At 40.4% G+C, this 13,739-nt stretch overlaps 1 protein-coding gene across 1 annotated transcript in view; it reads right to left on the bottom strand.

Annotated features, from left to right (window-relative positions):
- Positions 1-4,815: 4,815 nt before the first annotated feature.
- The window catches only part of TTN (titin), a 241,644-nt gene continuing 232,720 nt past the window's right edge, over positions 4,816-13,739 (bottom strand). Inside the window, exons 301-304 of the mRNA XM_082311459.1 lie at positions 7,690-13,637; positions 7,448-7,601; positions 6,218-6,511; positions 4,816-6,094 (exon numbers count right to left, since the gene is read on the bottom strand). Of these exons, the coding sequence (XP_082167585.1) occupies positions 5,796-6,094; positions 6,218-6,511; positions 7,448-7,601; positions 7,690-13,637 (6,695 nt within the window). The 3' untranslated portion in view covers positions 4,816-5,795. The remainder of the gene's footprint in view (positions 6,095-6,217; positions 6,512-7,447; positions 7,602-7,689; positions 13,638-13,739) is intronic.

The following is a 13,739-nucleotide window of genomic DNA, read 5'->3' as shown; positions in this document are numbered from 1 at the left end:
TGTTAAGGTTATTTTCACAAACTATAAACTTGACTTTTGCTTGTTATGCCACCATCAGTTTAAGTATTGAAGTGTAGCTGTTGTTCCTGCTGGTGTAAGTTAATAACTTTTTAAAAGGATATAATACTTGAATGAAGGAAATGTCTGTGTCTGAAAGCTAACTATTTTTTTCAGATGTTCCTCATTATCCTGCTTTAAAAGAGTTAACGTGAAACCTGCCTGTTATGAGCGTTTCTTTACTGACTACTTTGAGGGCTGAACCTGAGTGTCAGATCCAGATCTAGAAGAGAATGTTACTGCTTAAACGGGATTTATGTAGAACCTGGGTGCCCAAATCCATAGCTGCCATCCTGAAAATCTCTGCTGTTGAACACTGAAGACCAGAGGACCACATAGATTTGTGTTTCACTTGCAAAGCTCCCCATGTGACTGTAACTGTGCATGTACATCCTTAGAACGGCCACTGTCTTGGAAGGACTTGGCCCCTTAGCAGCTAACTTCAGCAGTAAACTAAGATTTGGAAACTAGGCATTCCTCTGCCCATACGGCAGGGAGACCAGTGCCTCACTGTTTTGAGAAGGATGTCTAACACACTAACATGAACAAGCTTAGTAGAAGACAGAGTAATGAAACACTTTACCTCAGCTCTTCCCACTGTGTAAGTACAGTAGTGATTAGAAGGTGTCATCTAGGAATTTAATTTACTTAGCATTTTGATATTTATTAAGTCTGGATAAACAATTCAGAATGTTGTTTGGCAAGTGAGTTCCGTAAGAAAGTAGTCAGACTGTTTCCCAGCTCTGGTGTCTGGTGCTGCCGCCTCTGTCATGGTAGGACACTATTATCATGGCTAGGTTTCAGCTGGGATAGAGTTAATTTTCGTCTTGGTAGCCGGTATGGGGCTGTGTTTTGGGTTTAGGATGAGAACAATGTCGATGATACACTGATGCTTTGGTTCTTGCTAAGTAGTGCTAAGCTGTCTCTAAATAGGTGCTAAGTGGCGCTCACACTGGTCAAGGACTTTTCAGCTTCCCCTGCTCTGCCGGGGGCACAAGAAGCTGGGAGGGGGCACAGCCAGGGGGAGTGCTGACCCAGACTGGCCAAAGGGCTATTCCATACCATATGACGTCATGCTCAGTATATATAAGCTGGGGGAAGAAGAAGGAAGGAGGGGGACATTTGGGCATGATGGCGTTTGTCTTCCCAAGTAACCATTACGCGTGATGGAGCCCTGCTTTCCTGGAGATGGCTGAACACCTGCCTGCCGATGGGAAGCAGTGAATGAATTCCTTGCTTTGCTTTGTTTGCGTGCACGGTTTTTGCTTTGCCTATTTAACTGTTCTAATTTATTTTACTTCAATTATTAAACTGTTCTTATCTCAACCCACGAGTTTTCTCCCTTTTACCCTTCTGATTCTCTCCCCCATCCCACTGGGGGGGAGTGAGCGAGCGGCTGCGTGGTGCTTAGTTGCTGGCTGGGGTTAAACCACGACACTATTCATGCACCAATGTACATAGGTACTCCCACAGCCATATCCTGACTGTTCTAACCAACATATATATGGGAGAGAAGGCTAGAGATGAGAGCACAACTGTATCTTATGGATGTGCTTTTTTTAAAAAAAAAAAAAAAAAAAAAAGACAGGCCTACTTCTCCTTCAGCTTTTTCAAAAGGAAGGGTAAACAGGCATCTCCAAAACTGTGAATTGTGGGTAGTAAAGGTAATACTTTAAATCCTGTCGAGGGACAGGATTTAAGAGTTTCTCCTCCTCTTCCCTGTATTTCATGTTCTCTTGTGATAAATATTGCTTTGCCTACTTCTGTATCTTCCCTTCCTCAGTACACTCTGTAGGCTGCCTAGGCATTTTCCACAAAGTTTGGGTTACAGTGGCAGAAGCAGGTCATAATTACCTTACAAGGGTCTGACTTATTTTTCTACACACTGGCTGTTGTTTTCTGACATGTCAGAGTACCTTATTTTCTCTGTCATCCTTTCTCCTTTGTTCCACTTCTGTTAGTACTATGGCATGTTCCAGTGTGGGAATGACCGAATGATTTATTTTTGACTGTGTTATGGTTTGGGTTTTTTAATAGACATTAAGTATTCTGATGTTTGTTTTTTTTTTTTTTTTTAAAATCCAAGCTCTAGAACATTATCATCTTCAAAAAGGGGGAAGGAAATAAAAACAAGTAGAGAAGATTTAGTTTTAATATTTTATCAGAGATGTGAGTTTTTTGTGTTCTGTTCATATAATTTTCTCCCCTTGAAGGGAAATGTCATTGAAACTGGAGATGATGGTAAAAATTGAAATGCAATGTTAAGACCAGGGTTTTTTGCCTGATAGCAGTGAAATGAATCTCTTAGTGTTATTATGGCTATCTACCATCACAGTTATTTTTCTCAGGCTTGCAAATGCAAAATGTTACCAGAGAATGTATAGCCCTGTAGTAGAATTTATACAACAGCTCATGGAGCTTTGCTGAAAAGTTTTTCCTTATGCATCGGGACCCAGGAAACATGAAATCCAAATGCCTTCACACACATACCAGTGGCAGGATACTTTTCTGAACTTGGTCCTATAGCGCAATAGATTTTATCTTTAAAGAGACCAAATGTCTCTTTAAACAGTTAAAAATCCCAGTATTTGACCTGAATATAACAAACAAATAATTAGCAATGAACATTTCATATTTTATATTTATTTTTTATCCAGAGACTGCTTAATCTATTGTCTCGAAAAATGTTACTGTTTAGTGATGTGTTCTGTGAAACTGAATATCGAAGCTTTAGGTTGTGACTTCATCAGTGTCATTCAGTTAGCGTTTGCCTAGCAGTGGTGTGAAAAAACACTGGCTCAGCAGGTTGCCACGTAAAGTTATCTATTAAAGCTGTGCTTCAGCAAAGCCTGTAAGTACTTTAAATCCTATTTTTAGGCGTGTGAGTGACTCATCTGCTTGAAGTTAGGTGTGCTTGCTTTAGGAAGGCCCGGCAGAGGGACCTGGACAGGCTGGATTGTTGGGCCGGGGCCAGCTGTATGAGATTCGACAAGGCTAAGTGCCGGGTCCTGCACTTTGGTCACAACAACCCCATGCAACGCTACAGGCTGGGGGAGGAGTGGCTGGAGAGCTGCCTGGCGGAAAAGGACCACCAGACCTTAAGGTCTATGATCTCAAGGGTTTTTTCCAACCTTAACAATTCTATGATTCTACCTCTCTGGCCCAGCTCTGCACAGTACTGACAGGCAGAATGACCTTGCTTACACTACACCACCAGTGTGCTTTCCTCTTGATCAAGTAAATATATCAAGACTCAGTAGAGGCCATGGAAGACTGAGTTTCCAGTAGCATTTGTGGAAGAGTCCATGCTTAAATCTGCAGATGCTGTCTGTCACTATTACTTCCTGCTGAGATGACTGACTAGTGCATTTTTAGTTTTAATTTTATTACATGCCTGTGTACACGAGTTAGTTGTTGGTTAAACAAGACTGTACCTGTGTATTTTTGTGTCTTGTATTGAGTTTGTTGGGGTTTTTTAAACGTTTAATGAAATTAGAATGAGAAGCTTTCTTGAGTTTTGGGGGTTTTTTCTTTGAATGCTTTAAAGATTAAAATAATGGCCTTTTTAACCTCATTTTTATTATTCTTTTTTACTTTCCTCCCTAAGGAGGAAATATGATGCACTCTTAAACTCTCATCTTTATGATTGTTTCTAAACGTCCCTGGTTCCATCACCTGAAAAAGTCCAGATCTTGTCCTGACCCAATACTGAGCTCTTCTGAAATCCTTATTTTTACCTTAGTCCTTGTTTCATCTCCATTTATTAGCTTTCCTGCATCATTTGGATAGATAGTGGTTGATAGTTTATAGGAATTAAAAAAAAAAAAAAAAGTCTGCTTCTATAGTGAGTCTTTTTGGAATAGGTTTTTAAACATACTACCTACTTTACTACTTCTGACGAACTTTACTACTTTCTGACGAAGCTTTTTGTAGTAGTAGTAGTATGCTGGGAGTCATAGTGATGCATAGTGTTGCTAACTAATGCTCCTGCTCCACTTAAGAGAATTTTACAGCCCCTGAAGCAGTGTTGCATTGCTGTGAGTGTATTTGCTCTCAAGCTTTTTCTACTGACCAGAGTGAATTCTAAGAAGCAGAGTTGCTCCTTTGACCTTGATACTCTTTTCCCATAGATAACCAAAATTGTGACCTGCCTGCATGGGATTTGTGCTTCCCTCCCAGGAATGTAAAGACAGGCTTTGCTCCTACAGATATGTCAGCTGACTTGAGAAATGAAGGACTGATGGGACATAGGCCCTTAATCACCCATGGGAGGTGAGAACTTGTAGGTCCAGGCAATTAGCGTCAACTAGTCTCTACTAGTTGCAGCTGCCAAAAAAAGGAGGCAATAGCCAGGTTTTCTGGAGGCAGTTTTTTAGCCACTTTCAGCAGAGACCAGCTATAAAGAAGAGAGATTAGCAATTTATCCATATAGGGTGTAGTGGAAGGCCTGGAAATTCACTTAACAGAGGGATAATAAGACCAGCGTAATGCTTAGGTATGTGCTAGAATTTATCCTTTGTCAATGAAGAACCTATGAAGAAAATTTTTATTCTTTTTTTTTTTTTTTTTTAAGGCTGACTTTCTGGTGGCCAGGTTGTTTGTTTCTCATAGACAGCTGGATTTTCAACAGTTAGCTACCTGGTTTACATTGGAGAATTGCATTTCTGCCTAGTCTTTTCTTTCAGCAACTCTTTTTCTGTAGTGTAGTACAGGAACTGCAAAAATAGAGCATAATAAATAAATAACAAGGAGTCATAGTTTTTATGGTGCAGAAAGCATGCTTTATTTCAAATTAACAATTCTATCTCAAGGAGGTTCAACAGCTAACAAGATTTATTACTACATTAGGAGAACTAAAGCAAATTGAAGTGCAGGGCGGTATTTGATGTTGTAACAACAGTTTGTTTTCAAACTGTGGTTCATTGCTTAGTTGCCCGGAAGTGACTACTGGATGTCTACTACTACTACACAAACTCAATCACTGCACCCTACGAACCTCCAAGAGGGAGTACTGCTGCTGCACTTGAGTACCTAAATAGCTTCGTTGATTAAGGGGATGGCCAGGTGATGTTACTTTTTTAAAGCTATTCAGGCAGTCAATATGTCAGAAACAGCACACAGACAGTGGGTGAACAAAGTGCTGGCCGCTTGCACTTTGTCCAAAAATTGTCAGTCAGGTATGGAAATTATGACATAATCAGATACAATGTAAAACATTAAAGCAATGCTTACAGGAGGGTAACTGCAAACATCACCAATGCCTTACATTTCTGATTCAACGTAAATATTTGTGCATGTATGAAATACTATGCACAGTATCATCTCTTAGGTAATCTTCAACAGGGAGCCTCTCTACCTGTTGAGGCATTCTTAGACATCAACAATGAGTTGAGGCGCAAAAATTAGTTAAATGTTGAGCAGGGTAGTCGTTTGCTAGGAAACTTTCTCCTACCAACTGTTAGTTCCAAAAGTTACATTTCAAAATGTCATAAAATAAATGGTACAAAACTTCATAACCGTTAACTTCGGCTATATACAGTATGTACATGTCAGTGAAAAAATTGTTTAAAATTCTTAGGTCAATAATGACTATAAGTCATAATGTATAGCTCTGGACTTTGTCTCATTCAGGTAGGTACAAAAATATTTTTTTTTTTTTATATTTACAGATCAGATATTTCAGTCCATATATGAATCACTTGTAAAAAGACAAGTGTAAATAATACAGAATAAGCTCTCTAAATTGATCGAATATTAATATTCACAGTGGCAGAATCGGTACCAAATTCATTTCCTAAATTCAGGGTATAAAGTCCACCGTCGTTCTTCTGGACATCCATGATGATCAAGGTGGTTAGATCTTCACTGGTTTCAATGTGGAATCTGCCTTGCTGGTCCTGACTGGTAATTTTTCTCCCTCTGCAGTACCATGTTATTTCAGGAGCAGGTTCACCCGAAAAGGCACAAGATAGTGTGAGAACTTTTCCTTCGTCAATGCTGATATCGGATGGGAGAGCTTCAATTTTGGGTGGTACTCCTTTACAAACAGAAGAAGAAATAACAAGTTAGTCTGTTTCCACTAAGCCATGCTGCAGGTTTACTCTGAGGGCTACTTCAGAATATTTGAAGCGCTAACTCTACCAGTAATTGTATTGCTCACCTCTCAGACCTGATTTAAGCATTTTACTAGTTGAACTCTCCAGTTGAGCCATACTAGATTTCCCCATAATACTGCTGGAGCTCATCTCTACAACGGATTCTTTCATGGAGGACATGCTTTTGGCAGACATGCTTGCAAATTTCATTTCAGTCATGCTGCTGCTGCTGAAACTGCTGAATGAAGCCTCTTGTTTAGAAGAAGCCATTTGAAAGGACTGAGAAGAAAAACTTTCGTGCATGCTTGCGTCGCCACTTGTCTTCAATACTACCTCTTTTGGAGGTTCTTCAATTAGAGCTGGGGAGCATTGCAAACATAGAAGGAAAAACCAATAACGTCACATTAACGAACAAAGTCATGCAGTTGTAAATGGTTAATTTTACAGAAATCAAGAGACAACATAGTTTGCTTTCAGTGGAAAACTGCAGTGGAGTATAAAATTGCTTACAATCATTTGATTAAAGATGTCCAAATCAGAAACACTAATTTATAAATGAAACAAGTATGAAACAGCACTGTTACTAGTATGTATGAGCTTGGAGGAAAAACATACTTAAGAAGAAACAAGTTGTCACACAGCATTTCCTATTAGAACCATTACTAGAATTAGACACTGAGAAATTGTGTGTGTTCAGTTGACGGTTGTAGAAGCTGTGAAACATTTTCAAGTTCTTACAAGCATGGCATAGGAAAGTCTATTCCACTGCATTGTTCTGTAGCTATAAAAGGCAACGGAAAAGCTCAATCACTATAGCTTTCCTTTAAATCTAAGCACAGTCATACAAGCAGATCATAGCAACCCCTTGATGCTAGGAACCGGGATATAGTACAGCCAATAAAATACTAAACCCAGTTCAGTTATGGCTAAGTTACCATAAAATTTTTTAACTGCAGAATTACTTTGTTTTATTGGACCAGATTCTGTTAGTAAATGAGGAAAGAGTAATTGCCAGCACCAAGGTCTTAACACAGTCATCCTAGAAGGAATGCTCATAGCCTTCTGTTAACATGCATCTATTGATACAATAGAGCATCTGTGTGTTCCTCTATGGGTGTTATAAAGATTTCTAATGCTGTTTTAGTTCTGTATATATAATATACAAAAGAAATAAGAACTTGTTAAAATACCTAAATCAACATTACCAGTGGCTTTTATCATAAGTCATTTTAGTAGACACACCACAGCAAAAAGTTGGGATTAGTCTGAACGCAAGACCCAGAGAACAAACTTACGGAGTACAGTCAAAGATGCTGTAGCAGAGCACTGCCCGTGGTAATTTTTTGCTTTGACTGTGTATTTTCCGGTGTCACTAACTGCTGCATTTCGAATCTCAAGAGCATATATGTTTTTAGAGCGTGTTACTCTGATATGTGATGAAACAGCAATCTGAGGAGGGAAAAAAAAATGGTTTCATTAAGATCAGTTTTATGAATAATTCTAAATTTTCAAGTAAATATATTAAATAAATACTTACAGGTTGATTATTCTTAAACCACTCAATTTCAGGAGAAGGGTCCCCAGAAACTTCACAGGTGAACAATACATCTTGTCCTTCATTGACATTTTGAGACTTAGGTTGCATGATAAATGCTGGTTCGTTGGAGCGCTCTTTAGAAAAGGTCAGAACATACTGGCATTTAATAATGCCTTCGTCAGTTTTACCCTCACAGGTAAGTATACCTTCATCTTTATTACTAGCTTTTTTGATAGTTAGTGTGTGATCGCTTCCAGAAACGCCGTATCTGTAATCATCTGAATTTCTCAGCTCCATTCCATTCAGCACCCATTTTACTTCAGAGGCACCAGGAATGTTGGCTTTCAATGTCACTTTCTGCCCTTCGGACAGTGTCATTTTTGTTGAAGAAGCTTTAATTTCTGCTTTCAGTTGTTTGACGTCTTCAGTAACAATTGACTTTTTAATGACTTCTTGAACTGCTGCTTTTTCTTCGGTTGCCACTGCTGATTTCTTTTGGGTAGAAACTGTAAGCATCTCATCTTCTTTCTGAACTGATTTATGAGTTTCAGATACACCTCTTACCTGGGAATGGATATTTTTAAATACTTGGCCAGTAAACTGGAAGTTAGTTTTCGAAACACCTCCTTCCCCAATAATTTCACAGGTGTATTCTCCTTTATCAGATTCCATGAGGTCATGGATTTTGAGCTCATAGGTACCATCTGCTGCATAATGAAACTTGAAATGGTGGTCTTCTTTCAGTTTTTTGCCGTCCTTATACCAAGCCACTTCTCTGACACTTAAAACATTGCTTTCAACGGCACAGGATAACTTTACTTTATCTCCAAGAGTTTCTGCTTTCAGATGCTGTTTTATCTTTGGTGGAGAAGCAGTTGGTAATTGTACTTTCTCTGCTGGTGCTGTTTTGTCTCCAGGTGGTGACTTTGCTTTTGGGGGGCTGCTGATGGGTTCAGGAGATTTCACGCGTTTAGGAGACTTAACTGGCTCTGGAGACTTTACACGAGGCTCAGGAGATTTGATTGCTGGAGGTGATGTAATTGTTTTTTCAGGAATTTTTGTTCTTTGAATGGTCAAAGTAAAATGCGCTTCCTGTCTTCCTTCAGAGTTTTCCACCACAACAGTGTAACTTCCTTCATCTGACATCTGGACCAAAGAAATTTCAAAGGTAGACTTGTACTGCGTTCGCATTACTTGGAAGCGCCTTGAAGAAACAATGGGTTGACCCGCACGGAACCATGTTATTGTTGGTGCTGGTTCACCATCAACGTCACAGGAAAATCTTGCAGTCTCCCCTTCAGAAACTGTGATTGACCTTGGTTTTGTAAGAATTGTTGCCGGTAGAGTGCTTTTAAATGCCTTGTGTACAGTCCTTTCTTCCAATGATTTTTCTTCAGCTGCAGTGATTTTTTCTTCAGAAGCAGCATAGTGTTCATATGATAAAAGTGATTCTCTTGTTGCTGACATTTCTGATTTGACCTCTCTTACTGAGGAACTTGCTTCTGTAGCAGATGCTTTCTTAAATGAGGAGACTGCATATGCCTCTGTTTTTGTCAAGTCGGGTAAAATTGACCTTGGTACTTCTTCGTCTCTCCGCTGGGAAGAGTATGTAGTGTAATCTCCTCCAGTAACATCTAGTGTTGCATAATCAGAGCATTCCCCTTTGTAGTTTGTGCATACGGCCCGGTATGTTCCACTGTCATCAATGTGGCAGTCGAGAATTTCCAGAGTTAATACACCACTGGTGTTAGTAAAATGTATCTTACTGCTCTCTTGGAGCTCAATACCATTATGGTACCACTTCACTTCAGCGGTTGGTTTTGACTGGACATTTAGAATGAACCTGGTATTATGGCCACACGGTACCCGGTGTGAGCGCATTCTCAGGGTAATGCGAGGAGCGTGGTCAAGGGTGAAAGGCTGCTGAGTCAGAACTTCGTATTTCCTTTCCATAGTCTTCTGAGTTTTCAAAGCAGATTTCATGGACTCGTATCTAGAAAATATATCAAATCTTGCCATCCTCTCAAACCGAGAGAGCGATCTTTCACTAGAAACTGGGCTAGGTGAGCGTGGTCGTGTCCTCTCTGGTGTTGGGGATCTTCTCTCACTTTCTTCAGGAGGCCGGGAGCGAGGTCGAATTAATTCGGATACAGGACGCATCAGCTCAATGTAAGTTGGAGAAAGAGATCTTCTTCTCCTTAGTAATCTAGAGGGAGGTGAAAATTCCCTGTGAACGTGTTGCACCATTTCTATTTCTTCTTCTTCTTCTGATGTAATCTCAGTTATTTCTCTTTCCCTCCTTCTCCTGAGTCTACTCTTTTCCTCCTCTGCCATATATTCAAGCTCACTCCTGTATTCAGAGAGTCGTTGAGCAGTGCCAATGGGGCGGAGCAATTCTTCATCCTCTCTTTCGTCCATTATTCTTTGTTTTTGTTTAGGTGGTCTGTAGGCAGCCCTATCATGGCGTTGACGAAGCTCTGCATAGCTTGCAGTGGTCTCAGCTTTAGTTGGGATGTGATAGCTTGAATACCTCAGCTCTCTTTTTCTTTCTTCCTCTGAACTGACCTGTGCTCCTGCAGTAGAATACCGAAGGGCAGACAGTTCAAAGCGTGGGGGGCTTCTACTAGGTGGGGAAGCAGAAAAGCCTAACTCCAGCTCTTCTTCAAGGCGCAGTCTTTCCTCTTCAGTTCTCTTCATGGCTAAATAGTCATCAATAGGCAGGAGTAATTCCTCGTCAGACAAGTCACCAAGCGATCTCCTTCTTGGTCTATAGTAATATTCATAGTCTGGAGATGGGGTACGCCGACGTGCTGGTCTCACAATTTCAAGATCGTCTTGTGTTAGCTTTGGTATGCGCCATTTAGGTTTGTACTGATCAGAAATGCGTGGCAGTGGCATCACGTAGAATTGCTCCCACCTGGAAAGACGTATGCGTTTCTGGCGTTTCTGAACAGTTCTTTCAAGTTTTCCTGGCATTTCATACTGGTCTCGCAGCCTCTTGTACCATTTCATGTCTGACAGAGGCACAAAGTGTTTAATGTTCTGATCTTCCTCAAGAGTAGCGCGCACATGTTTGCGAGGTTCTGGGACCTCGTATGGCATACGAAGTCTTCTTTCTTCCTTCTTTTCTTCTTTCTTAATTTCATATTCACCTTTGACAGTCTTTGTGCTGACAGCTGGTTTATATAAGATAGCAGCTTCTCTGAGGGCCTCTTGTGCAGTTTGTGTCAGTGGAACAGCTTCAACCCCAGAAAGGATTTCTGCCATTCGTAAGGTCTTGTCAATTTGCCTCTGTACATGCTTCTCCCGCTCTTCTTCAGTCTTGTACTCACGCTTGACATATTTCAAGCGTTCAACTTTTAGATAAGCCTGACAGCTTGTAGATCCAGCACTGTTTGTAGCAGTAACTCTGTAATAACCACTGTCTTCTGGTAGAGTATCTCTGATATGCAAAGCATAATAATCTAAACCTTCATGAATTATATCAAAGTTGGGACCAAAGGACAGAGGTTGACCGTCTTTCTCCCACTTCAGTGTTGGTTTTGGTACACCAGATACCCTGATCTCAAAACTGACATTTTGGCCTTCTTGACATTCAGCATTTGCCAGCAGTCTTTTAAACATTGGCCTTAGTGTGGCATCTGCTGGAGGTGGATGAGGAATCACAGTCAGCTTAGCTTTGCAGCTGTCTTCGCCATATTTATTGCGTGCCACAATACTGTATTCAGCATCATCTTCTTCAGTGACATTATGGATGACGAGTTGATAAAGACCCTTGTCTGATTCAAAAGTATACTTCTTATCATCATCACCAGGTTTGATTTTCTGGCCTGATTTGAACCATGTTAAGCGAGGTTCTGGGTGAACTGTTATAGTTACTCCGAACCTGACATTTTCTCCAACGTATGCAGTGCGGTTATACAAAGGCAGAGTAAATTCTGGTGGACGCTCTAATAGTCTCATGGTATCAACCCGTCGTTTCACTTTCCTAACAGTTCTGCATCTATAGTGCTCAGAAATTTCTCTCACACCTTTAACAAAAAGTTCTGCATAAGAGCTGTCTTCACCATAGTCATTTACTACCTTGCATCTGTAGGTACCATCATCGGATTTAGAAACATCTTTGACATACATGGTTGCCACACCTTCTTCATATTTGATTTCATATTTCTCATTGCTTTCTAATTGCCTCATACCAAAGTACCATGTGACTTGTGTGGACTGATCATAATTTTCAATCCTACATACATACTTGGCATGCCCTCCTTCTTCTGTAACAGTATGCTTTATCTGCCCAGCAATGGGACCAATGTCGATTGGCGCAACTTTAACTTTAGCCACCGTTATGCCTTTCTGAGATCTAATTGCGCCTCCACAAGAAATGCGAGCTACTGACACAACTGTGTTCCACTCCTTCTTTACTAGAGTTTGGTAGTAACGCCTGTGCCTCAAGGTCTTGATGGCTTTAGTGCTGGTCTTTTCTGTCTGCTGTTTTAGCCACACATGGTTAAGCGCTTCAGCAGCTGTCATCCGAGCTTTTCTTTCCTTTACTAGTAGGCGATCAATGAAGTCCATGGCCTCAATGCTTATGTCTTTGAATGCTTCATCATCAAAGTTGTATTCAGCATTTAGAATATTTTCAATAACTTGTTGGTTTGTTTCAGCAATGAAAGGATTAATGCCACTGAGAAGGATGTATGTTAGAGCACCCACTGACCACATGTCAGTAGCTGTGCTGACCAAATCATGATGATGTACTTCAGGTGCATAATATTCAGGAGAAGTGAACTGGAGTCTAAAGCTGTCTCCAGGCTTCAATTGTCTGGCTTGACCAAATTCAACAATTTTAACCACAGAGCTTCTTCTTGTGAAGTAAATAATATTGTCTGGTTTAATATCAAAATGTCCAATGCTGTGGCGATGTAAAAATTCTAGTGCATCGCAGACCTGGCGTACGTAACTTACTATTTCTCTTTCGTTCAGTTCAAATGAAGCTGTGCTGATTCTTTCAAAGATGTCAACTCCAGAAATGAATTCAAAAATCATGACCAATTCTTCTAGGCTCTCAAATGATTCATGAAGATACAGGATATTTCGGTGCCTAGCAATATTTAGAATGGAAATTTCTTTCTTTACCAAAACTTGGTCAGCACCCTTTACTTTGACAAACTTGGCCAGGTAAGTCTTTTTTGAAACTGCCTCAACACAGCGGTGTACGATGCCAAATTGCCCACGTCCAAGCTCTTCTGCAATCATATATTTGTCATAGAGTTCCTTTGTAGAATAGTGAGCTGCTTTAACTGTTGTGACTTCTCTGCTCTCATCAACTTCTTCATCATAGTTCATTACTCTAGTCTTATCTTCCTTTGTTATAATTGGATCAGTAGGTTCAGAAGGCTGGCTTTGGCCAAACTTGTTTTCTGCAATTACACGGAACTGGTAGGTGGTCTTGCCAAATAGGTTCACCACAGTGTATCGTGTATCACGAGCTTGTGCAACACGAATCCATCGCTCTGCTGTTGTAGCACGTTTCTCAATAATGTAGTTTATGATTCTGCTTCCACCGTCAGTAGCTGGTTCATTCCAGGTTAAGTTGACAGAATCCCTTGAAATGTCAGTTACCTTCAGACCTCTTGGTGGATCAGGCACATCAGCCACATCTAATTCCACTGTTTTTTGATCGATTCCAAATCTGTTTTTGGCACAAACAATGTAAAACCCTGCATCTTTTCTGTCAACACCATTTGGGAATACAAGAGATGTGAATGATCGTGTAACAATGACTTGGTAGTGTCCATTAGTATCGATGAGGTCTTGTCCCTTCTGCCATGTGATCACAGGGTGAGGCTTGCCGCTGAATGGAATCTTGATGCTCACTACTTCCCCTCGGAGGGCATGAACAGCTCCCATGCCTTCCAGGTTTTTGGGCAAGTGAATCTTTGCAGGAACTGGAATAGAAAGAGGAAGAAAAAACAACACATGACCAAAAGCACACGAGAAGAGCACCAATCGTCTAAATATTCAAAGTTTAAAAAGAATTTGTCTTAGGA

The sequence above is a fragment of the Platalea leucorodia genome (genome assembly GCF_965183815.1).
Source record: "Platalea leucorodia genome assembly, chromosome: 5".
NCBI lineage: Eukaryota > Metazoa > Chordata > Aves > Pelecaniformes > Threskiornithidae > Platalea > Platalea leucorodia.
The sequence above is the reverse complement of the archived record's forward strand: the minus strand, read 5'-3'. Positions and strand labels throughout refer to the sequence as shown.